At 64.2% G+C, this 24,919-nt stretch overlaps 1 protein-coding gene across 2 annotated transcripts in view; it reads left to right on the top strand.

Moving 5' to 3' along the window:
- The window catches only part of DNAH10 (dynein axonemal heavy chain 10), a 130,539-nt gene that overhangs the window by 92,052 nt on the left and 13,568 nt on the right, over positions 1–24,919 (top strand). Inside the window, exons 48-62 of one of the 2 annotated variants that reach the window (XM_070066094.1) lie at positions 1,672–1,844; positions 2,648–2,741; positions 2,917–3,078; positions 3,785–3,973; positions 4,563–4,734; positions 5,748–5,951; positions 6,451–6,531; positions 9,298–9,495; positions 10,790–10,951; positions 12,862–13,036; positions 18,475–18,656; positions 19,174–19,310; positions 19,958–20,175; positions 22,245–22,466; positions 22,891–23,038. In XM_070066094.1, coding sequence (XP_069922195.1) covers positions 1,672–1,844; positions 2,648–2,741; positions 2,917–3,078; positions 3,785–3,973; positions 4,563–4,734; positions 5,748–5,951; positions 6,451–6,531; positions 9,298–9,495; positions 10,790–10,951; positions 12,862–13,036; positions 18,475–18,656; positions 19,174–19,310; positions 19,958–20,175; positions 22,245–22,466; positions 22,891–23,038 — 2,517 coding nt within the window. Of the gene's footprint in view, positions 1–1,671; positions 1,845–2,647; positions 2,742–2,910; positions 3,079–3,784; positions 3,974–4,562; positions 4,735–5,747; positions 5,952–6,450; positions 6,532–9,297; positions 9,496–10,789; positions 10,952–12,861; positions 13,037–18,474; positions 18,657–19,173; positions 19,311–19,957; positions 20,176–22,244; positions 22,467–22,890; positions 23,039–24,919 lie in introns of both variants that reach the window. The other variant, XM_070066093.1, reaches the window with a different exon arrangement.

Below are 24,919 nucleotides of genomic sequence, written 5' to 3'. Positions count from 1 at the left end.
AGGCAGAGGCTTTACCCGCTATGCCACAGCGCCGGCTGCAACATTTGCTTTTAAATTTCTCCCCAAATCAGAAGGAAAAACACTCACCTTTCTACCGACGCAGTCATACAATACAACTGTAACTTACTGCAATGGAAGGAGGGACCCTGGGCCGTGGGCGTCGGACATGGGCCTGGGCAGGCGTCCTGTGTGGAGTCTGGGCAGTGGGTCTGAGGGCCTGGGCTCGGCAGCCCCCGTTCTGCTTCTCAGCTGAGACCCTTGTCTGTGGCTCCCGTGCTCACCTGAGCTGGGAGGTGATGATGGCGCCACTGCACACGGGTTTTGGCAGGATGAAAGCAAAGTGCAGGTCACACATGTGGCACACACACGCGTGTGGCATGTTGTCCAGCACGTGCTCACCAGGTACTGGCTCCTGCTACAGTTGGTAGGGTTTGTTTGTCCCCTCAAATGGAACCCATTCATTTGAACAATGACCTTCTCATCCTGGCCCTGGCCTCAAAGGCCAGGGGACAGGGCAGTAAGGCAAAGCCGTGCCTGGCCAGGGGTGGTCAGTGGGAGCTATGAGAGCCTGGGTTCTCTCCTCTCTTTTCTTTCTTTTTTCTTTGAATATTTTGTTTGAAAGAGTTAGAGAGAGGGAGAGAGCGAGATCTTTCATCCTCTGGTTCATTCCTTTAGTGGCCACAGCACCAGGGGCTGGGCCAGGCCGAAGCCAGGAGCTTCTTCCAGGTCTCCCACACAGGTGCAGGGGCCCAAGAACTTGGGCCATCTTCCACTGCTTTCCCAGGCCACAGCAGGGAGCTGGATTGGAAATGGAGCAGCCGGGGCTGTAGGGGGCGGTTCCACTCGCTGCACCACAGCGCCAGCCTCGTGAGCACCTGGGTTTTTGTGACCTAGCTGAAGGCTCCGAATCCAGCGCTGTGGGGTCTGCTCCAGGTTAGTAACCTCGGACCGAGAGCGGGCTTAGGTTTCTGGTTTCACTGCGCGCTGCCGCGTCGGTGAGCGTGAGAATCCAGGGCGAGAAGACCAGATCCCATGGTCGGCTTCTCTGGGCTCTGTTGTTGTTAAACCTCTAGTGTGTGGAGGGACTGTGTATGGCACAGCACACAGCGCTGGGACACCTGAACCCTGCACTGGATCCGAAACTTCGGTCTGAGTTCTGGTTCTACGCCCGGCTCCCTGCCCGTGCGCACGCTGGGAGGCGGCACTGAGACCCCTGCCACCCACGCGGGAGACCCTGAGGGAGCTCCTGGCTCCAGCATGGCCCAGCCCTGGCTGCTGTGGGCCTTTGGGGAGTGAACCAGCGGATGGAAGATCTCTGCATTTCTCTCTGTCGCTCTGCCTCTCAAATAAGTTTCTAAAAGTTTTGGTAAAATCCACATAACGTGAAGTTCATCATTTGGGCGTTTTTAGTCCACACCTGGGAGGCGTTGGCTGCACCTATGGTGCTGTGCCGCCGTCACCACTGCCTGGTTCCCTGCAGAGGAAGCCGGTTCCGGGGCAGCCACCCATCTGCCTTCTGCTCCCGTGGGGCTGGCTTCCCTCCCTGGGCGGGGGGGGGGGGTCCGCACTGCAGCGAGCGTCAGGGGTCCCCCCCTCGTTGTGGTCACGTGTTCCGCCGTGTGGCTGAGCTGCTGATGCTGGCTGGGGGTGGGGGGTGTCTTGGTTCCACAGACCTTCCACGAGAGCATCGTGGCTGTGAGTGGCGAGCTGACCACCTGCACGCTGACCCTTTACAAAAACATTGTTCAGGACCTGCCTCCCACGCCGTCCAAGTTCCACTACATCTTCAACCTTCGCGACCTCTCTCGGGTCTTCAACGGCCTCGTGCTCACGCACCCGGAGCGGTGAGTGTTCCGTGGCTCGTGGAGTCAGTCCCACGACTCAGGGCGGTGCTGGATGCATCACCCGATGCCTTCGCTTGTGCTCGGTGGAGAAAGGAGAGAACCCCTTGATTTAAGGCCTGGTGCTCTGTAAGCTGTTGAGCCAAGAGGAGACACCGGCTGGCCAGGCGGACAGGTGTCAGCGCCCCGGGGTGGGCCCACATCGCCGGTTCTGAGGCTGGGTGTTCGTTGCCGGTTGCGGCTGCTTCTGTCGTGAGTGTCTTCAGGCGAGGGACGCGCCGGGGACAGAAGGGACTCATGGCCGGGTCTGGGAGTCTTCTCCAGGAAGCAAGACCGATGCCTTCCCACAGGGGTGTGCAAGAGCCTAGCTCGTGGTGCGTGCCTCGTCCGGCCGCTCTCTGTGCTCCCAGACTGCTCTGGGCACCCTCGCAGCGTCCCGAGTGACCCCCAGGGGGAGGCAGCTGCAGGTGTTTTGGGGGCAGTGACGCCTCTTGGGTAGAAACCAGGAAAGGTTCCGGAATGGGGCCGGATGGAGCGGGTGCTGACTAAATGCCAGCGGCTCACTGGCTGGGGCGTGTGGGGTCGGGAGCCCATTCCACGTCGCTGGTGCTGTGGGAGGAGGCTCCCGGCTGCCCCGTGGGTGGGTGGCCGTGGGTGCTGCCCTCACGCTCTCTGTGTTTCACCCGTTGGCTGCCAGGTTGTGTCAGTGTGAGACCGGGGCGGGGGGAGAGCGGCAGCGCCAGGGCCGACTGCTGGCCCGGTGATGGTGACGGTGGCGGTGGCGGACGACGCCTCTCCCGGCGCAGGTTCCAGACGGTGGCCCAGATGGTGCGTGTCTGGAGGAACGAGTGTCTGCGGGTGTTCCACGACCGGCTCATCAACGAGATGGACAAGAAGCTGGTCAGTGCTGGCCTGGCGCCGGGGCAGCCCCGCTGCTTTGTGCATGTAGGGCTCCAGGGATGGCAGGCGGGGGGGGTGGGGGAGGTGGCGCAGGAGTCCCGAGCTCACCTGGCAGTCACGGCCCCGAGCGAGGGTCCTCATGGGGTCGTCCCGGGGTCCCGGGTGCAAGGTGCAGGAGCACATCGGCAGCTTGGTCATGGAGCACTTCAGCGAGGACGCCGAGGCGGTGATGAGGGACCCGGTCCTGTTCGGGGACTTCCGGACGGCTCTGCAGGAGGAGGAGACGCGTGTGTACGAGGACATCCAGGACTACGAGGCGGCCAAGGCCCTGTTCCAGGTGTGCGCGGGGGCCCACGGGTCACACCCCTGAGGCTGGGTGTGGGGGCTGCGCACGCGGGCTCCACTCGCCCAGTGCTGCCCGGGGCTGCCGTGGGGATTCGTTCAGTGGGGACAGCCCCCACCGAGAGTCGCCTGGTCCAGCCCCAAGGGCTGCTGCGGGGTTCTGACCCAGAGCCAGACGTGGGGACCCCGGGCCGGGCTCCTCCGCAGTTCCTGCTGGTTAAGTCCCTGTCACCTGTGGGGCCCCCTGCTGGCCAGGAAGAGACCAGCAGATGGCAACCTTGACTGTGAACCCCGATGGATGCTCAGGAGAGAAGACCTCTCCTCCTTCCTAGAATCCTGGGCGCAGGGCCCGGGGGCCTTGTTTTCCTTCATCTTGAGAGGGGGAGAGAGACGGAGGGACTCCCCCATCCGCTGGCTCCCTGCTGAGTGCCTGCGCCATCCAGGGCTGGGCCAAGACAAAGTCGAGTCAGGGGACTCCATCCGGGTCTCCCACATGGGCGGCAGGGACCCAGGTGCTTGAGCCTTGGCGGCCGCCACCCAGGGTGCACGTCAGCGGGAAGCTGGACCCGGGAGCAGAGCTGGCACTGGGGCCCGGCACTGTGATGGGGGGACCCGGCACTGTGATGGGGGCCGCAGGCCCCTCGGTGCTGTCCTCGCTGCTGAGCCGAACGCCCCACCCCCACCCCCCCGTGTTAACTCAGGAAATCCTGGAGGAGTACAACGAGAGCAACACCAAGATGAACCTGGTCCTGTTCGACGACGCCCTGGAGCACCTGACCCGCGTGCACCGCATCATCCGCATGGACCGCGGCCACGCCCTGCTGGTGGGGGTCGGGGGCTCCGGGAAGCAGTCCCTGTCCAGGCTGGCCGCCTTCACGGCCGGCTACGAGGCGAGTCCGCCTGCCGCGTGTGCGTCCTTGTCTGCGTGCACGGGTTTTCTAAGAATTACAAGTTCACCGAAGCGCCTTGCGCCCCTCCCCCGAGGGGGCCGTCACTGCGAGCCTCCTGCTGGGCGCTGCACACTCGGGGCTGCACACACACACACACACACACACACCTGTGGTGGCTGGGCCCAGCGCCGCTTCCCTCCCGCTCCCCAGGTCCTGCCGCCCTCCCTCTTTGTGACTCCGAGGACCTTGTTCTCACCACGGACACTGCTCTTTCCATTCCTTTTTTCTTTTGAAAAAATATTTATTTGAAAGGCAGAGTAATAGAAAAAGAGAGAGAGACTGAGAGAGAGAGAGAGGAAGACATAGATCTTCTATCTGTTGGTTCACTCTTCCAACACCCATGACAGACGGGGCGGGGCCAGGCCAAGACCAGGAGACCAGAATTCAGTCCAAGTCTCCCACCTGGGCGGCAGGGACCCAGCCGTCACCCGCCGTCTCCCGGGGTGTGCTGAGCAGGGAGCTGCATCAGAAGTGGAGGAGCTGGGACTTGAACCGGCGACCTCTGTGACTCCGCCCCCTGTGCCTGCAGGTATTCGAGATCCTGCTGAGCCGAGGCTACTCGGAGAACAACTTCCGGGAAGATCTGAAGAACCTCTACGTCAAACTTGGCGTCGAGAACAAGACGATGATCTTTCTGTTCACGGATGCCCACGTGGCTGAGGAGGGCTTCCTGGAGCTCATCAACAACATGCTGACGTCGGGTATGACCAAGGTCAAGGTCAAGGCCAAGGCCGGTCCCAGCTCCCAGCGTGACCCCTGCAGACCCTGTCCGGGGCCCCGCACCCCCGCATCCCGTTTCTCCCTGGTTGCGGCCCCTGCAGTGGGTTTGATCATCTTCACTTGTGCAAATGAGACCCCGGTAGCCCACCCCCCGTCAGGACAGCCGTCACGGGGACAGCCGGGCGTCCCTGCCCCCCCGCCGGGCACCCTCCCCAGTGCTCACTGGGCATTGCAGCTGCAGGGGAAGGTGCCCCGGCTCTCGTTCCACAGCTGAGGACCTGGGGCTCAGGGCTGCCGTGGAGGGTGGGACGCTGGCCCCTCACAGAGACACATGCGGGTCCTGATGTGGGTGGGGCTTTAGGACGAGTAGGGGTCTCTGCAGAGGTGGGCACACTGGATGCAGGGTGCATCCTACACCTGGGACAGCCGTCCTTGCGGGGGGGGGGGGGCAGACACGGGGACGAGGCCAGAGTGGCAGCTCCCTCTCCAAGCACCTGCCAGAGCCGAAAAGAAAGGAGGCTCCTCCCCCAGGGCCTTCAGAGAGAGATCCTGTCTCACTGCAGGCTTCTGGGGCGGGAGAGAAAACGTGAGCTACTGTGGGCGGCGCAGCTCGGGGTATCCTGACTGCCGCCCCTAGACGCTGCTAGCACAGTGCTGCCCAGGCGGTGACGGCAGAGCGCCTGGGACCGGGCCAGGCGCCTCCTGGGCTGTGCAGGGCGGGTGGGGCAGCCGCCTGCAGCGGAGCACCTGCTCCCAGACGCAGTCGCTGTCCAGCCTCACGGTGGCCCCTCCAGGCAGGCAGGAGGCATTTGCCTCCCCATTCTACGGCCAGGAAGACTGAGGCTCGGAGGACTCTGCCCGGGGCGGGTGACTGGGCCTTGGGCCTCAGCGTCGGGACCCATACCCTCCTGCGCACCACGGCACCTGCTGCCTTTTCCCGGCCGCCCCACCCTGCGTGCCAGCCCCCGACTCCAGCCCGCGTCTGTGTCCCCAGGGATGGTTCCTGCACTGTTCCAGGAGGAGGAGAAGGAGTCGATCCTCGGTCAGATCGGACAGGAGGCGGCGAGGCTGGGCTTGGGCCCGGCCAAGGAGTCCCTGTGGCAGTACTTCGTGAACAAGAGCGCCAACAACCTGCACATCGTCCTGGGCATGTCGCCCGTGGGGGACACCCTGAGGACGCGGTGCCGGAACTTCCCAGGTACCCTGGCATGGAGCCCGCCAGCCCCGCCCTCTGAAGCAGCAGGGTGCCCGCCCTGGGGGGCTCTGGCCCCGCTCTGCCTCCCTCCGAGCCCACGGCAGCATGCGCCCCCGCCCCCAGGGGGAAGGTCCACGGCAGGGAGGGGGCGCTTTCTGCGGGTTCCCCCCTCCCTAGAAAATTCCACCAGCCCCGTGGAAAGCGTGGCTCCTGCTGTTGGAAAGGGGGCGTGGGTTTTGCCCCCAGGGGACTGTGGCCTGGAGCTGTTTTGGTTGTCACAGCTCAGCACAGGGGTGGCACCTGGGGTGTGTCTGTGGGGGGCAGAAGATGCTGTCCCACACCCTGCAGGGTACAGCCTGGCCCCAGATGTCAGCATCGTCCAGGCTGAGTGGCTCAGCCCGGGCCAGCTCCTCCCCAGCGGCGGCTGCTGGAGACCACGGCGGGGTCCTTGAGCCTCTGTGGGTGCGCAGCGCCATCTCGTCCCTCCCTCTCTGTCTTCCAGGTCTGGTGAATAACACCGGCATCGACTGGTTCATGCCCTGGCCCTCCCAGGCCCTGCATGCCGTGGCCAAGTCGTTTTTAGGTGAGTCACGGGTGGGGACTGTGCTGCGGGCTTTAATTAGCGAGGCAATTGTTCATTAAAGTTTTACTTATTTTTTTTTAATATTTATTTATTTTACTTGAAAGAGTTACACAGAGAGAGGAGAGGGAGAGCAAGATGGAGAGAGAGTCTTCCATCTTAGTTCACTCCCCAGTTGGCTGCAATGGCCGGAGCTGCACCAATCTGAAGCCAGGAACCAGGAGTTTCTTCTGGGTCTCCCACACGGGTGCAGGGGCCCAAGGACGTGGGCCATCTTGTACTGCTTTCCCAGGCCACAGCAGAGAGCTGGATAGGAAGTGGAGCAGCCAGGTCTCAGGCTGGCGGCCATATGGGATGCCAGTGCTTCAGGTCAGGGCGTTAACCCGCTGCGCCACAGCGCCAGCCCCACTTATGTTTTCAATGTGCGTGAAAGAAACAGGGAGAAGAGGTATCTCCCATCCAGTAGTTGACTCTCCAGACGCCTGCAATAGCCCGGAGCCAGGACGCCAGAACGGGCGGCAGGGACCCAGGCACCTGAGCTGGCACGGCTGCTTCCCAGCACACGGTTTGCAGGGGCTGGGAGAGAAGCAGAGCTGAGACTTGAAGCGGGATGGGAGCGCCCAGGCCCGCCCTTCCCGAGCCGCTCTCCTCGCCTGGGCCAGGGATTCTCAGCCTGGCCCCCGCGAGCACAAAGGCAGTTCCTGGGCTGTGTGTTCGTCCCGAGTGATGTCAGAAGACTCCGGAGGACGATCCAGGCTACGGATGGGTTAGGTGTCAGTGGCAGCAGGCGCTGCCTGCCTTGCTAAATAAAGTTTTATTGGTAACGAGGCTCACTCGTTGGTTCACACAGTGGCTGTGGCTGCACTTGCAGAGTTGAGTGACTGCAACAGAGGCTGTGCTGTCCCTGTCGGGCTCTCCTCGGACAGAGTTGCTGACCCTGGCCCCAAGGATGCCCAAGGACAGCTGCACTGGGTTTCCTTGTAAGGTGGAGACACCAAAGGCCTCATCTGTTTTTTTTTTTTTTAATTATTTATGTGAGAGGCAGAGTTAGAGAGGGAGAGACAGAGAGAAAGGTCTTCCATCTGCTGGTTCACTCCCCAAATGGCCACACGGCTGGAGCTGGGCCAATCCGAAGCCAGGAGCTTTTTCCAGGTCTCCCACACAGGTTCAGGGGCCCAAGGACTTGGGCCATCTTGTACTGCTTTCCCAGGCCATAGCAGAGAGCTGGATCGGAAATGGAGCAGCCGGGACTCAAACTAGCCCCTATATGGGATGCTGGCACTGCAGGTGGCAGCTTTACCCACTATGCCAAAGTGCCAGCCCCTAAACTTTTTAATTCCATTTTCCCACAAGCCAACGTCATAACTTGAATCCTAATGCACTTGTAGAGTTAGGGTCAAGGTCAAGGTCAGGTCAGGCTCAAGGGCTGGGTGGAGCGACTCCCTGCTGGTGGTATAGCCAAGGGTTGCCAGGTATCGTCCACCCTGTTGCCACTGTGTTGTGACAGCAGTGTCAGTGTGTAAGTGGATGGCCACGTCTGCCTCCCAATAAAGCTTTATTCGCAACACCGCCTTGTGGGCCAAATTTGTCCTCTGGGCCAGAGTCTGCCGCCCCCGATACAGCCACACCCCGGTTTTCATTGGTGTGTTGGCCACTCCCATGTGTTGGTACCTGGATTTGCTTTCGGTCGTCAGCAAACGCCGCCCGGAACGTGTGTGTGCCTGCCACTGAACTGCAGGTTCCCTGCCCTGGTAGTCTGGGCTGGAGGAGTGCACCCCAGAGCGTGGGGGTTCGTGAGGCAGCCGTGGCCCTTGTGGAACCCACGGCCGGATCCCGGAACCTGGACGGATCTCTGAGACGTGAGGCACCTGGTGCCTCCCACAACTCTCTAGCCAGCCCGAGTGAGCCCCCGGCCCCTCCTGCCTCGCTGGGTCCTCCTGCAGCTGGGAGGAGAACCTGGCTCCTGGTTCGGCAGATCCGAGCCACGCGGGGTTCGTAGCCGCCCTCTCCCTTCCTTTGGGTCACGTTAAAAACAACAACGATGCTTTCTGGAGACGGGCGTTCGGCTCGGCAGCGAAGCTGCTGCCCGGGACACCTGCGTCCTGCGCCGCAGTGCTGGTTTCGATCGGCTCCCTTTACAGTTCCAGCTCTCTGCTGATGAGCCCCTGCCACGCATGTGGGGGCCCAGTGGGAGCTCCTGCGTCCTGGCTTTGGCCTGGCTCGGCCCTGGCCTTCAGAGGCGTCTGGAGACTGAACCAGCAGGTGGACGCTCTCTCTCCCTGCCTTTCAGATAAAGGAAATTTAACACATCATTTTTATTGCGATCGAACGCGTATAAAAGCGCTCCTTTGAACCGGTTCTGAGTGCGCACGTGGCCAGTGTCACCACTGTCTGTCTCTAATCAGTTTTCGTCTTCCCAAACCGACACTGGCCCTGGCGCCCGCCCTCCCGGCCGCCCGAGTCTGCTGGTCCTGTGGGTGGCGTAGAAACGGACTCCCGCCTCGCTTCCCCTTCCGATTCTGGCTTTCGGCCGCACTTGGAGCGCGTCAGTGCCTCGTTTCTTTCCGGGGCTGGATGCAGCACGCCGTGCCCTCTCATCACCGGCGGCCGTCGGGGTTGGTGGCCCCGCCGGCCGTGGTGGCAGCGGCTGAGTCCTGTCTTTCGGGCCCGGAGCGGCGTCGTGGGGTCAGGTGGAGATTCTGCTCCTCGCGTCGGGGAGCACGCGCGTCCTGTCCTCAGGAGGCGCCTTCTCTCGCTCCTTCCCCGTAGGGGACAATCCCATGATCCCGATAGGGAACATAGACGACCTGGTGGAGCACGTTGTGTTGGTCCACGAATCTGTGGACGAATTCAGCAAACAATTCCTGCAGAAGCTGAGGCGCAGCAACTACGTGACCCCCAAGAATTACCTGGACTTCATCCACTCGTACGCTAAGCTGCTGGACGAGAAGACGCAGTGCAACATAGGTGAGGGGCTTCCGGGGCGGGGCCGGGGTGAGGGGCGGGGCCGGGGTGAGGGGCGGGGCTGGGGTGAGAGACGGGGGCGGGGCGGCCGGCGGCGTCGTGCTTCCGGGGCGGGGCCGGGGTGAGGGGCGGGGCCGGGGTGAGATGGGGGCGGGGCGGCCGGCGGGGGGGGGGGGCGTAGTGCTTGGGGCGGGGCCGGGGTGAGGGGCGGGGCTGGGGTGAGAGACGGGGGCGGGGCGGCCGGCGCAGTCGTGCTTCCGGGGCGGGGCCGGGGTGAGAGATGGGGGCGGGGCGGCCGGCGGCGTCGTGCTTCCAGGGCGGGGCCGGGATTCAGGTGCTGGCCTTCACCGGTTTCTAGAGTTCAGCTACTTGGAAGGCCTCGCTCTGCATACTCACACATATGTGTATCTACAGCTGGGGGTAGGGTGGGATGTGAGAGAGCGCCTTCGTCTGCTGGCTCACTCCCCAGATGCCTACAACGGCTGGGGCTGGGCGGCCAAAGCCAGGAGCCCAGCGCTCCACGCAGGTCTCCAACCGGGGGAGCAGGGCCCAAGCACCGGAGCCGGCACGGGGCTCCCCAGGCTGGACGGGAAGCAGAGTGGGTGGGGCTTGACTGGGCGCCCTGGGAGGGGGCGGCACAGCTCCTGCTGTCGCTGAGACCCTGGGGTGGAGGCGGAGGAGGAGGGCCTGTCCTGTGGCTGTTACATGGGGAGCATGCTTGCACACTCAGTCTTGCAATGACATGCATTTTAATTTACTTGTTTGAAAGGGGAGAGAGAGATCTCCTAGCAAATGCCCACAGCACCCAGGGCTGGGCCTGGTCACGGCCAGGAGCCCGGAACTCAGTCCCCATGTCCCGCATGGGTGGCGGGGACCCCAGCACTTGGGCATCTCTGCTGCCTCCCAGGGGCATTGGCAGGAAGCAGGGGCAGAAGCAGAGCCAGGACTTGCGCCCTGGCGCTCTGGGAGGGGTGCAGGCGTCCCCCGTGGCATCTTCACTGCACCCGACGCCCGCCCCTGGAAAACGCCTCTCAGAGCGAGGCCCAGCTGCGGCCGCGCCCCAGGGAGGTGCAATGGTGAGAAGCGCCAGGGGCCTCATTTCGAGATTGTTCGGCACCGACACCAGCCCACAAACTCTTTGAAGTCCCCGGGGACTTCACGTCTCGGGCCGGGCGGGACCGGGGACGCCTACACACACAGCGTTGATTCGTTTCCCGTGAGCCCGGGGTGGAGGGACCTCGGCGAGGCCCCCGGAGGGCCTGGCCCTGGACGGTGACGGGGCTCTCTCTGCCCCCAGCGCAGTGCAAGCGACTGGAGGGCGGCCTGGACAAGCTCAAGGAGGCCACCATCCAGCTGGACGAGCTGAATCAGAAGCTGGCCGAGCAGAAGATCGTGCTGGCCGAGAAGTCGGCCGCCTGCGAGGCCCTGCTGGAAGAGATCGTCACCAACACGGCCATAGGTGAGCGGGGACGGGCGCCGGGCACAGCCGCCCGGGCCCCTGCACTGCCGGTCTGGCACAGCTGGCGTCCGCGCGGTCTCATCCGCTGCGCACAGACACGAGCTGGTGGCTTGAGCCCATGGTGCGCCGACAGGTGCCTGTGCGGCTCTCGCCCGCCTCACCCCTACATCCGTCACTTCTGCGTGGGGAATGCGTTGGGGGTTTGTCCAGCAGGACAGCCATCTCCCGAGCCCTGTGAGCTGAGCCAGCCGGGCCGGCGCTTGGCCTTGGCGGTGGTCCCTTGGGACATCCAGGACCTTTCTCGGGCCCCTTGGCCGGGCCCTCCTGGCTGAGCAGCCAGGGACCTGGACCACGCTGCTGCCAGGAAGCTGCCTGGCCACCTACGTCTTGCCGGAGACACCGCCCGCAGCCCTCTCTCGGGGCCTCTGGGCTCCCGCTGCTATCATTTCTGTTGTCGGCAACCTTTCCCGCCCATTCTCAGCCGCTCGCCCTGCCTGCCCCTCCGCCCTGTCACCCTAGCAGCCGCCAGGTGACAGCACCCACTGCCCGGGATGGGCTGATTCCAGCCCTGGGCCCCGGCTACCCCATCCCTGACTTTCAGCCCCACATTTCCGCGCATTAGCTTGTCTCCTTCCGATGAGGTCTCATTTCTCCTGACCTGACCGTGTCGGTCTCTGCTCCGTGCAATGGAGGCAGCTGGCCTGGCAGAGGGCCCCTGCCTGGCTGTGGTCCCACCTAGCGATCTCCAGCTTGATGACGCTGGGAGAGCGGTCGCAGTCCACACGCTCCATACTTGAACTGTGACTTTTTTTTTTTTTTGGCATTTATTTTATTGTTGTGAAAGGCAGAGTTAGAAAGAGACAGATCTTCCATCTGCTGGTTCTCTCCCTAAATGGCTGCAACAGCCAGGCCTGAGCCAGGAGCCAGGAGCCTCATCTGAGTCTCCTGTGTGGGGTGCCGGGGCCATCTTCCTCTGCTTTTCCCAGGCCATCAGCAGGGAGCTGGATTGGAAGTGGAGCAGCCGGGATACAAACCGGCACCCATGTGGGATGCCGGCACTGCCGGGCAGGGCTTTACCCGCTATGCCACAGTGATAGTCCCAGAATTGCGAGTTTTGTTCTGCTCCCGGGCCTGCGCTGTGGGGTCCCAGCCCGTGGTGGGGAGGGGACACCCTGGTCTCTACCTGGCACCTGGCTTGCTGAGCTGGGGCGCTCCGCAGGTGGGGTGGTTCCCACGTATCTCCGGCTCAGGTGGCTCTCCCTGCATGTGCCCAGTGTGAGTATGCGGCGTGGCCCCCAGGTCCCTGCCGTCCCCTGCCCTGCAACACCTGCAGTTCCTCTTCCTCCCTCCTGAGGGCGCCCGCGCCCCTCGCTCTGCATCCATGCTCCTGCTCCAGGACTCCAAGCCTGCCACTTGCCCGTGGCGTGGGCGTGGAGGAGCAGGCAGGGGAGATGCGTCCGCCTTAGTGAGGCAGCTGCAGAGCGCTGGGGTCATGATGCCAGTTAGCTGAGCTGAGGGATGGTTGAGTGGGCCTGAGGCGGCCGGGCCCCCTCAAAGAGGGCAGCTGTCCAGCTGGGCCTGAGGAACCTGGGAGAAGGGGATTGAGGTGGGAAGAGGCGGGGGGAGGCGCCTGGGGGTGTGGCCGGGAGCAGGAGGGGCAGATGGGAGTCTGCAGCCAGCACTGTGGGGCGGGAGCCCTCTCGGAGCCTGTGGCCGCCCCGGGAGGGAACGGCCGGGGCCCCGTGGCCCCCCGGGGAAGGCCAGGGTCAGAGCAGCCGCCCAGGTGTTGCGAGGGTTGCCGTCCCACCAGGACTCCCGGGGCTGCCCGTGGGCCCAGGACACGCGGGCCGTGGCGAGCGCGTCCTCCCGCGCCGGCTGCCCTGACCGCCCCCCCCCCCCCCCCCCCGCAGCCGAGGAGAAGAAGCAGCTGGCGGAGGAGAAGGCCATGGAGGTGGAGGAGCAGAACAAGATCATCGCCGTGGAGAAGACCGAGGCCGAGACGGCGCTGGCCGAAGTCATGCCCGTCCTGGAGGCCGCCAAGCTGGAGCTGCAGAAGCTGGACAAGTCGGACGTCACCGAGATCAGGTAGCCGCCACCGCCAGGTGCTCCAGGGCCGAGATCCGGCGGCCACTGCGGACGCCCGGTGCGCCTGGGCCGTGCTGATCGTGGCCCTCGGGTGGGCGGGGGGCTCAGCTCTCCCTCTCAGGAACTGTTAACTGCCCCCACCTGCAGACTGAGACAGGGCCGGGGACAGAGCCGGGCAGCCCGCCCTTGGCACCGAAACCACGCCCAAGCGTCCTGCACACCTGTAACGAAGGCCAGGGAGCCATTCTAGCTGAGTGGGGGGAGGGGGCAGGTGCCTTGCAGCTCACTGTGTGAAGTGATGTCCCAGAAGCAGAGGGGGCTCCTACCGTCAGGAAGGAGGCAGGGGAGGCGGCGAGTCACCCCCAGTGCAGGGGTTAGGGTTAGGGTTAGGGTTAGGTTAGTGCACGACCCACACCCCGCACCCTGCACAGCCTGGTCTCCCCGGGGCACTGTCATGGATCTCCACGGTGCCTTAGCAGGGAGACGCCCTGCGTTGCCCACCCAGCCCCTCCCCCACGTGGCTGGCCGCTGCTCGGCCTTCCCAGCTGCCCGCTCCCTCAGGTTTCCCTGCACTCCCCGTGTTCCCCGTGGGAGCCCCGTGGGAGCCCGTGTGGCCCTGTGGGTGAAACGCAGGTGAATTCCCACACAGAATCTGCTCACTGCTCCGGGAAGGAGCACAGCCGGAGACGTTGGGGAGGCCGCGTGCTGCGCTCTGCAGAGCGTGGCGCTCGGGGGTGGGGGCTTGGGGATGGGTGTGTGACGGTCGGGGCTGAGCGGAGAGACTGAGGCTGGGTGGTGGGCGGCGTAGTCGCGGCGCATTTTCCAGGGTCGTAGGACTTGGGCACTGAGAGCAGACGGCTGGGAGGACCGTGAGGGGGTGTCTTTGGAGGGAGGGGCTGTGCCCCCCATCGACCCCTGGCTTCCCCGGGATCCCGGGGAGCGTGAGGCGTCCCCTGAAGTTAGGCAGGCGTCGTGACTGGCCCGGCTCACCCCGGGGTGCTGTGTTGGACGCCGCGGTGAGAGCAGGGAACACACAGCCTGGGGCCGCCCCCCGGTGCCGAGTGGCCCTCGGCGGGGCACCCATCCTCCCTGTGAACCAAGGATGCCGTCACCGTGCCACGTCTCAGGGTCTTTGGTCCTCTCTGGAGACCACAGGGCTCCCGGGTGAGGAGCTGTCACAGCCACGGGCACAAGGCCAGTGCCGTGCCAGCGTCAGCTGTTACCCGGGTGACGGCCTTGAGAAGGCATGCTGGGAAGAGTCGCACGGTGGCGGCCGCTGCGCCGTTCATTCAGCCTGTATCCGTCAGAGGACTCCACGTTCCTCTTGTGCTTATTCCTGGACGCAGGAAGCCCTCCCATCTGGCTGTTCACCCCCAGATGCCTGGCTGGGCCAGGCTGACGCCGGGAGCTGGGATTCCCAGGTGGTGGCTTGGCCACTGTGCCCAGCGTCCACTCCGAGGGTTTTTCTCCCTGGTCAAGGACCCGGGTACACAAGGGTCTCCTTGGCACCTGACCTTGGATTCCTGTTTGTTTGTTTGTTTGTTTTTAAAGATTTATTTATTTATTTATTTGAAGGTCAGAGTTACAAAAAGAGGTCTTCCATCTGCTGGCTCGCTACCTAGGTGACCCCAACAGCCGGGTTTGAGCCCGGCCAAAGCCAGGATCCAGGAGCTTCTTCCAGGTCTCCCACACGGGTGCAGGGGTCCAAGGACTTGCCCATCCTCCACTGCTTTCCCAGGCCACAGCAGAGAGCTGGGTGGGAAGAGGAGCAGCCGGGACTAGAACCGGTGCCCATATGGGATGCTGGCACTGCAGGTGGAAGCTTTACCGGCTACGCCACAGCGCCGGCCCCTGACCGTGGATCCCGAGGCTTTGGAGAACGCGGAACACCTGCAGTCCTGGTGCACACTGGAACTCTGCAGGGGGGAGTGCGGCGAAGCCCCCTCCCCCACTTCCAGGCTGCCTGCGCCCAGCTAACCTGGCAGCCCCTGCTTTACAGACAGCCTGGCGGAGACCAAGCCAGACCGAAGTCCACCACGCACTGGGCAGGTCCACCTGCGGCTTCGGTTCTGGAGGTGGCACTGCCCAGGCTGGGGGTGCACACGGAGCTGGCCTCCGGGCGGGTGGACTTCCAGAGTGCCTGCCTTTTTATAGCCTCACCAACAGGGGGCGCAGTGCAGTGCTGGGATGTTGCTTTCTTAGCACAAAGGGTCTCATTTTGATTTGCATTTCTCCTACGCGTGGGGGGGGGGTCCTCATGTCTGGAAGTCACTGTGGCAATTGCACGGATCTCCTTTCCTGTGAACTGCTCTGTGCTTTGTCCGTGTTTGGGTCGTGGTTCACTGTTGTGTGCTTTGTCCGTGTTTGGGTAGTGGTTCACTGTCGTGTGCTTTGTCCGTGTTTGGGTAGTGGTTCACTGTCGTGTGCTTTGTGCGTGTTTGGGTAGTGGTTCACTGTCGTGTGCTTTGTGCGTGTTTGGGTCGTGGTTCACTGTCGTGTGCTTTGTCCGTGTTTGGGTCGTGGTTCACTGTCGTGTGCTTTGTCCGTGTTTGGGTCGTGGTTCACTGTCGTGTGCTTTGTGCGTGTTTGGGTCGTGGTTCACTGTCGTGTGCTTTGTCCGTGTTTGGGTCGTGGTTCACTGTCGTGTGCTTTGTCCGTGTTTGGGTCGTGGTTCACTGTCGTGTGCTTTGTGCGTGTTTGGGTCGTGGTTCACTGTCGTGTGCTTTGTGCGTGTTTGGGTCGTGGTTCACTGTCGTGTGCTTTGTCTGTGTTTGGGTCGTGGTTCACTGTCGTGTGCCTACGCGTGTCCAGGAGCTTGTTGTATGGCGGGGAGGTCAGCTTTACTGTTTTTCTCTTATTTGGGAAGCAGAGGGCTCTCATCCGCTGCTTCACTCCCCAAAGGCCACAATGCCTGGGCTGGGCCAAAGCCAGGGGCTGGGAACTCAATTCAGGTCTCCCATGTGGGTGACAGGAGCCCGAGGACCTGAGCCGCCACCTGCTGCCTGCCAGGCCGGAGCAGGGGCCTGGGCCCAGGCGCTGGGAGGGCAGGCAGGCCGAGCGCCCATCCTGGGGATGAGCTGGAGCTGGGTGCTGGGCCCAGGCGCTGGGAGGGGAGGCTGCGTCCTTGGTGTTTATCTGTGCCATGAGTGGCAGAGCATTTTCCTGTTTGCCCATGGGGTGCACGCATGTGTGTGCATGTGTGCGTGTTTGCCCGTGGGGTACGTGTGTACATCTGTGTGTTTGCCAGTGGGGTACATGTGTGCATGTGTGTGTGTTTGCCCGTGGGGTACATGCGTGCATGTGTGTGTGTTTGCCCGTGGGGTACATGTGTGCATGTGTGTGCATGTTTGCCCGTGGGGGACATGCGTACATGTGTGTGTGTTTTCCCTGCTTATTTTTATGTGGCAGGTTACTCCCTGAATACCCTCAGTAGGCAGGGCTGGGCAGCTGTCCATCCTGCTGTCCCACGTGGATGTGGTGGGGACCCCACTGCTTGAGCCATCACTGCACACACTAGGGTGCGCATGAGGTGGGAGTTGGGCCAGAGTGGAGGGGGTGCTTGACCCTGGGAGCTCTGATCTGGGACTTGGAGGTCCCCGAGCGCCATCTCAGTCACCGGCTGCACGCCCGCCGGAGGCCGGCGCTCCTCTGCCGGCCGGGGTGCAGGGCTCCCTCTGCTGCTGGCCTCGGATTCTCCTCCCCTTCCTTTCCTTTGCTGGATAGCGGCTGAGTGTCGGCTCCTGCCCGTCGGCTCTGAGCAGGCCCTGGGGCTGGTGGGCAGTGGACCGGCCCGCGGTCGGGGCTGGAGCTGTTCCCCCAGGTGGCCCCGGTGCACCGTGCACCGAGAAGTGGCGTCCGAGGAGGTGGGGAAGGAAGGGCTGTGCTGAGGCCCCCTCCCTACCCCCAGGAAAGCTTCACAGGCAGTCGGCAGCGGTGCCAGCTCCCCCGACAGCCTGTGCCGGCCTAAGGAGCGTCTCCTTCATGACTCAGGGCCGTGCTGGCACTGGGCTTGCCCCGCCTCCTGGCCGGTGCCCCGGCTTGTCCCCGGGCTGTGTGGTGCCCTCCCCGCGCTGTCTGTGGGCGTGGGCAGAGTCCTGGGCGGGCGGTGGGGGGTTTTCCCAGGGCAGAAAGGCCTTGGTCAGCCGTTCCTCTCTCGCTCTGCCACGCTCTGTGTCTGCCTCGATTTCTCTCTCTGTGTCTCTTGCTCCTCCTCTCTCTCTGCCTCTGTCGCCTCCTCACCAGGCTGGGCTCTGCCCAGGCGCCCACCCCTGCAGGGGCCGTGCTCACCCCCGCGCTTCTCCCTCCTGCTCCCTCACTTTCGTTTCTGCTCTGCTCCCTCCTCCAGCTTCTGCCTTCCTCACGGCTTTGTGGAGCCCGTGACCTCCGCCCACCGCCGGCCGCAGGAGACCAAGGCCAGGCAGTGCCTGCAAGGCTGGCTCAGGACTCCTGGGCTTTGTGCCAGCACAGCTGTCCCCCTCCTCTTCCTTTTGGGGGTCTGGGTGTTGGAGAAGCAGTGACTGGCCAGCTTCCGCTAAGCCGAAGAGTGCCATGAAGGGGTGGCCCAGCCTCACAAGAGCCCAGGGGACCCCAATTCTCCCAGGCCTCCCAGGCTGTGAGAACAGAGCAGGGCACCCAAGCCCTGGAGCCCGACTCTTCATGGTGCCTGGGGAGACATGATGACAGAGATTATGACAGTGCTGATGGCCACAGCAGCCACTGCTTAGAGGCTGAGGAATCACCCCGTTGTAACCACAGTGTGGTCTCAGGCTCCACCCTGCAGTGCTGATTCTGGGCAGCCTGGGTTTGAATCTGATGACCCCACCACGCGATTTCAGCCTGCTAGGTGAGACCCATACCTGCCCTCAGGGAAGTGCCCGGCCAAGAGCCCACATTGCTGTTGGGATCGAGGCTCCCTGGTGCCCTCCTGGGGCCACCTGCTGGCCAGAGTGATGCCTGCTGGCCGGGGTGATGCCTGCTGATGGGGGTGACACCTGCTGATGGGGGTGATGCCTACTGGCCGGGGTGACGCCTGCTGATGGGGGTGATGCCTGCTGATGGGGGTGACACCTGCTGATGGGGGTGACACCTGCTGATGGGGGTGATGCCTACTGGCCAGGGTGACGCCTGCTGATGGGAGTGACACCTGCTGATGGGGGTGATGCCTGCTGATGGGGGTGACGCTTGCTGATGGGGGTGACGCCTGCTGGTGGGGGTGACGCCTGCTGGTGGAGGTGACGCCTGCTGATGGGGGTGATGCCTGCTGGCTGGGGTGATGCCTGCTGGCCAGGGGTGACTCCTGCTGGCCAAGTGTGACACCTGCTGGCCGGGGGTGACTCCTGCTAGCCAGAGGTGACTCCTGCTGGCCAAGGTGACATCTGCTGGCTGGGGGGACTCCTGCTGGCTGAAGTGACACCTGCCGTTCCCTCTTTCCTCCCCAGGTCGTTCGCAAAGCCCCCGAAGCAGGTGCAGACCGTGTGCGAGTGCATCCTCATCATGAAGGGCTACAAGGAGCTCAACTGGAAGACGGCCAAGGGCATGATGTCCGACCCCAACTTCCTGCGCTCACTCATGGAGCTTGACTTCGATGCCATCTCCCAGAGCCAAGTGAAAAACATCAAGAGTGAGAGCGTGTGGCGGAGGGAGGAGGTGGGGCCGCAGAGAGGAGGCAGGGCTGTGAAGGGAGGAGGCAGGGCTGTGGAGAGGAGGTGGGGCTGTGGGGAGGAGGCGGGGCTGTGGAGGACAGAGGGAAATGGCAGCCCCTGTAGGGCAGAGGGGAGAGCAGACCCTCTTTAGGGGCCCACCTGGGTGTGGCTATGCCCAGGGCGGCTGTGACCTGACCTCCTGCCACTTCCTGTCAGCTGGTAGTCTCTGGCCCCGTCTTTGGCTGTGGAAGGCTGCAGCCCTGCCCACTTCGCAAGCGCAGGGGACAGACCCCCCCCACCCCGAATCCCAACTGGCTGCTGCCTGAGCCCTGCGTGCCCCTCCCTGCGATGCTCGGAGGTCATGGGTCGTGGGACGCCCTAGGTGGCCGTGACAGGCCTCCCATGTGCTCCGTGTGGTTTGGCCACACTGATGAACCCGCCCCACTTTCCTGGGGGTAGCTGACGGCCCCCACCCCACCCCACCCTGTTCCCCAGGCCTCTTGCGGACCCTCAACACCACCATCGAGGAGATGGAGGCCGTGAGCAAGGCTGGGCTGGGGATGCTGAAGTTTGTTGAGGCCGTCATGGGCTACTGCGACGTCTTCAGAGAAATCAAGCCCAAGAGAGAGAAGGTACGGCCCCTTGTGTGGCCACGGCCACGTCTCCCCCACCGCCCTGCGAGTCCACTCTCAGCGATAGAACCCGGCTCCATGTGAGGTCTCCAGGGTCCTTTGGGCGGGGGTCACGGCCCTGCCTGCAGCCCAGTCCTGGCTTCCTGCTGACCCACACCCCTGGTCCTTGAGTCCCTGCCACCTGGATTCAGTTTTGGGCTCCTGGCTTTGGCCTGGCCCAGCCGTGGCTGCTGTGGGCATTCGGCGGCTGAACTGGCAGATGGAAGACCAGTCTCTTTCTCTCTCTGCCTTTCAAATAAATAAAATCAGGCCATAAAACTTTAAAGAGATGTGGGTTTCCCAGCCCCACCCCATGGTTCTCTGTGGTGGGTCAGTCGTTGGCATTGTGGGGTGCTCAGTGGTGCCCCAGGCTCCCCCAGCACCCTGCAGTGTCCCTGAGGACATGGTCATAAGGTGGATCCCGCCTTTTGAAGTCCTGCTTTATGACTCGAGAGTTAGAACCCACAGTGGGACCAGCTGCTGGGTTCTTGGGTGGAGTCACAGGCAGCCCAGCAGACGTCTGAACTGGGACGTGGAGCTGGACGGGGGGCCTGTGCCCCGAGAGGGGCCTCGGTGGGCACCGCGGCGACTGAAGCGCCCTCCGGCAGGTGGCCAGGCTGGAGCGGAACTTCTACCTCACCAAACGGGAGCTCGAGCGGATCCAGAACGAGCTGGCTGCCATCCAAAGAGAACTGGAGGCGCTGGGCGCCAAGTACGAGGCCGCCATCCTGGAGAAGCAGAAGCTGCAGGAAGAAGCCGAGATCATGGAGAGGCGGCTGATCGCCGCCGACAAGCTCATCTCGGGGCTGGGGTCCGAGAACGTCAGGTCAGCTCGGCGGCGGGCCGCCCTCCTACCCCTGCCCATCCCACCCCAGCGGGCGGCTGCTCCCCTGCTCCGCCCACACCCCACCCAGGCAGGCGGCTCCTCCCCCTGCCTTGCCCCGCCCCCACCCAGTCAGGTGGCTCCTCCCCTGCTCCGCCCACACCCCGCCCAGGCAGGCGGCTCCTCCCCTGCTCCGCCCACACCCCGCCCAGGCAGGTGGTTCCTCCCCTGCTCCGCCCACACCCTGCCCAGGCAGGCAGCTCCTCCCCTGCTCCGCCCACACCCCGCCCAGGCAGGTGGTTCCTCCCCTGCTCCGCCCACACCCTGCCCAGGCAGGCGGCTCCTCCCCTGCTCCGCCCACACCCCGCCCAGGCAGGCGGCTCCTCCCCCTGCCTTGCCCCGCCCCCACCCAGTCAGGTGGCTCCTCCCCTCCTCCGCCCACACCCCGCCCAGGCAGGCGGCTCCTCCCCTGCTCCACCCACACCCCGCCCAGGCAGGCGGCTCCTCCCCTGCTCCGCCCACACCCCGCCCAGGCAGGCAGCTCCTCCCCTGCTCCGCCCACACCCCGCCCAGGCAGGCGGCTCCTTCCCCTGCCTTGGCCCGTCCCCGCCCAGGCAGGCGGCTCCTCCCCTGCTCTGCCCACACCCCGCCCAGGCAGGCGGCTCCTCCCCCTGCCTTGCCCCGCCCCCGCCCAGGCGAGCGATCCTCCTGAGGCTGACCCCACCTGTGGAACTTTTCACCTCCTGCACTCTTTATTCCGTGTTAAAATCTGCAGACCCTGGGACGAGGCCTTCATTCGCTGTTGTCCAGGTTAAGGCGGCCAATGGTCGATTCGCAGACCCCGTCTTCACCAGTCCCCGGGTCTACTGAGTGACTGCTGAGGGATAAGGAGGCAGGAAGACCCAGTAGCACCCAGAGAGGAGCCTTGGAGGGGGTGTCTGCTTCCTGGTGACCTTCAGTCCTCGGCTCCTGAGTGTGGGGGAAGAGCCCCCGTCTGTCACTCACAGACACCTCCGCAGGGCCCCGTGGCTGGTGTCCTCCCAGACATGACACCTGGCCGCGTAGTTTCCGATTGGCGTGAGTGGGTGTGGTGTGGAAAGTGCTGGAATCGTGTTTGCTCGTGGGAACAGGAGGTTGTCAGCGTCTCTGAAGCCCGGGAGGCCTCTGTTGGCCTGGGCGGTGTCCCCGCTGGCCTTAGGTCCACGTCTTTGACCAGGCATTGGGAGACGTGTGGCCACTGGGGACCCTGACAGCACTTGCTGAGCTTGGAGGTCCCTGGGTCCACCGGGGTGGGAAATTGCAAAATGGACCAGTGGTCTCCCTTCCCCAGAGAGAGCGTGTTTTAAACCACGTTTCCTTCTGCCTTGCCCTGTTAGCAAGGTGTCAGCTGCTTCAGCTACTTCTGTGTGTGTGCGCATGCATTTGTTTATTTGAAAGCAGAGTTTATAGAGATGGAGGGGGAGGGGGAGAGAGAGAGAGAGGGAGAGGGGGAGAGGTCTTTTATCTGCTGGTTCACTCCCCAAATGGCTGCAATGGCTGGAGCTGAGCCAGTCCGTAGCCAGGAGCCAGGAGCTTCTTCCAGGTGTCCCACACGGGTGCAGGGCCCAAGCACTTGGGCCATCTTCCACTGCTTTCCCAGGCCGCAGCAGAGAGCTGGATCGGAAGTGAGGCAGCTGGGACTAGGACTGGCGCCCATACCGGATGCCAGTGTCGCAGGCGGCGGCTGTACCCGCCACGCCACGGCGCCAGCCCTGGTGGTGGTTCTTCATTGTTCAGAACCATTTTCCTCTTTTTGCTTCCTCGTCTGCGCTCCTTGGGGCCCCAGTTCTCTGTCAGGACGCTGCGTGTGACCAGGAGTGCGGGCGGCCCACGCAGAACACACCTGGTATTCCCGTGGCGTTTCACTCTAGCGAGCACTTAGCTTTCGGAGTGGACACGACCTTGGCCGGTGTTTACGGGGTGTGGTGGGGTAGCCGGATAGGTGTGGCCGAGGCAGGGTCGTGGGCCGTGGGGTCCAGCAGGGTGTGGGCGTGGCCGGAAGGCGGCACTCAGGCGGCCTCCGCCCGGCCCAGGTGGCTGAGCGACCTGGACGAGCTGATGCATCGTCGCGTGAAGCTGCTGGGGGACTGCCTGCTGTGCGCCGCCTTCCTGAGCTACGAGGGCGCCTTCACCTGGGAGTTCCGGGACGAGATGGTCAATCAGGTGTGGCAGAGTGACATCCGAGAGCGCGAGATCCCCCTGAGCCAGCCTTTCCGGCTGGAGAACCTGCTCACCGACGACGTGGAGATCAGCAGGTGTGCGGCGGGCGCCCGGGGCCCGTGAGGGTGCCCGGGGGGCTGTGAGGGTGCCGGGGGCTGCTCGTCTCCAGGGTCCGTGAGGGTGCCCGGGGTCCGTGAGGGTGCCGGGGGCTGCTCGTCTCCAGGGTCCGTGAGGGTGCCGGGGGCTGCTCGTCTCCAGGGTCCGTGAGGGTGCCCGGGGTCCTTGAGGGTGCCGGGGGCTGCTCGTCTCCAGGGGCTGTGAGGGTGCCGGGGGCTGCTCGTCTCCAGGGTCTGTGAGGGTGCCTAGGGTCCGTGAGGGTGCCGGGGGCTGCTCGTCTCCAGGGGCTGTGAGGGTGCCGGGGGCTGCTCGTCTCCAGGGTCTGTGAGGGTGCCCGGGGGGCTGCTCGTCTCCAGGGGCCGGGGGGGCTGTTGCAGAAGGCAGACCCCACTGCCCTCGCAGGTGGGGCTCCCAGGGCCTGCCCCCCGATGAGCTCTCGGTGCAGAACGGCATCCTCACCACCCGCGCCAGCCGCTTCCCCCTCTGCATCGACCCCCAGCAGCAGGCCCTCAACTGGATCAAGAGGAAGGAGGAGAAGAACAACCTGCGGGTAGGGGCTCCTCCCGCGTCCCCCACCCCCCAGCCAAGCTCTTGCTTCTCTCAGGTCCCTGGGGGCCCTGGGCGCCCAGGCACGGTGGGCAGGGAGGGCGAGAGCCCAGGTTGACGGAGAAGTCACCCACGCACCGCGGGGTTCAGCGTGGGGTCCGAGCACCGGCAAAGTTGTGTGACAGCCGTCAGGTCCATCTTAGAACTCGTGTGTCGTCCCCCGGGGAAATGCATCTCCTTTAGCTGCCGCCGCCCCCAAACCTTCCACCACTGCCCCCCCCTTCCCCCCCATCCCTGGCCGTCACGGATCACTTCCTGTCCCTGCGGATTTGCCTAGGAAAGGGGTCGCGGAGCTGCAGCTTCGCGTCCAGCTCTGTCACTCAGCGTAGTGCTGAGCTGTTTGTCCATGCTGTGGCCTGCGTCCCTCCCCCTTCCCCTCCCCCCTTCCTCTGCTTCCTCCCTTTCATCCATCGTTGTGGGTGTGGATGCTCTAGAATTTAGAAAACGCTCTGAAACCCGAAGTGAGACGGTCTTCCAGGGGTCTCTGATCTCTCGCTGCTGTCGGAGCGGGAATGGAATTTCTTTCCTCTGGGGCAGTGCCCTCCTTCAGCTCTGAGGTCCGACCGAGTTCCCTGGCTCTGACGTGGCAAGGAGGAATTACCGGGGCCGCTGGGTCCTGGGGACATCCCCTCTCACGGGTGCTGGTGGGGGGAGGGACCCGGACGGGCAGTCTCTGGAGGAAAGGCGCCTCCCGGTCAGCTTCCAGCTCTGGCCTCTGGCGCTGTGTCCTGGCCGAGCCTCGGCGTGGGTTTTGCACCTGGGCGCAGACTCTCTGGAGAGGCTGCTCACCACGCTTCCCTCTCTTGAAAGTCTCTCCCGGTGGCGGTTTCCCTGCGTCCCCCATGCCCTCCCGAGGGCCAGCGCCCGGCTTTCCCCGGTGCCCCCAGCCGCCTCTCACGTGCGCGTCCGTCTGCCCAGTTTCTGGGTCTCCCACCGGCTCTGCGGCTGTAGCACAGGGCTCTGGGACGGGGCCGTGCGTCCGCAGGGACGTCGGCGGCCACCCTCCCAGCAGAGCCGTCCACTCTGGCTCGTTCCTTTTCACGACCGGGCCACATGCGTGTCTCTGTCACCCGACAAACGCCGGGCTTCTCCGCTCTGGGGCCGCCGTGTCTTCAACCTTCTAGGTGCACAAGCGGCCTTGAGCAGCTTGTGGGAAAACGGAACCAGGAGACAGAGCGAGGGCGGTTGCTGGACAGCCGGCTCCGGCCCAGACCCGCGTCCCTATCTGAGCCCTCGGGTTGAGTCCCGGCGCCACTTCAGGCCCAGCTTCCTGTTGGTGCACACCAGGAGGCAGCCGTGATGGCCCCGTGCGGGAGTCCTGCCACCCGCACGGTGGGCACGGGCCGCGTTCCAGGCTCCCGCTTCAGCTGCGGGCATGGGGGGCGCCACTTGGTGGGTGGCAGATGTCGCTCATCCCGTTCTCTGCCTCTCACATGGATACGATGGTAACGACAATACAGAGAATGGCGTTTGAGCAGCTTTCAGAGCCCCCTCGTACCCAGGAGAGGGTGGTGGGGCCCGGCTGCTTCCTGCTGGACAAATCTGCGGTTTTCAGTTTTACCTTTTCTTGTGCCGGCCCCGGCGCCCAGGTGTGCAGGTGCCTCTAAGCGCTCACGTGGCTGGGACAGCTCAAACGTGCTGATTCATGGGGCTCCCTGGCGCTCCCCCCCCCGGGGCCGCCCCTCCTCAGCCCCCACACCCCCGTTCCAGCCCCGCCCCCGGCTCCCCAGGGTCCCCTTGTAGTTCCTGGGTGGGGAGGGAGGGAGGCAGGGCCAGCAGAGGTGCTAGGGCACAATGGGGCAGAGGGTTGGGATCCCTTCTGGGG

The sequence above is a fragment of the Oryctolagus cuniculus genome, chromosome 21 (assembly GCF_964237555.1).
Source record: "Oryctolagus cuniculus chromosome 21, mOryCun1.1, whole genome shotgun sequence".
NCBI lineage: Eukaryota > Metazoa > Chordata > Mammalia > Lagomorpha > Leporidae > Oryctolagus > Oryctolagus cuniculus.
Note: the sequence above shows the minus strand (reverse complement) of the source record. Positions and strands in the feature narration are given on the sequence as shown.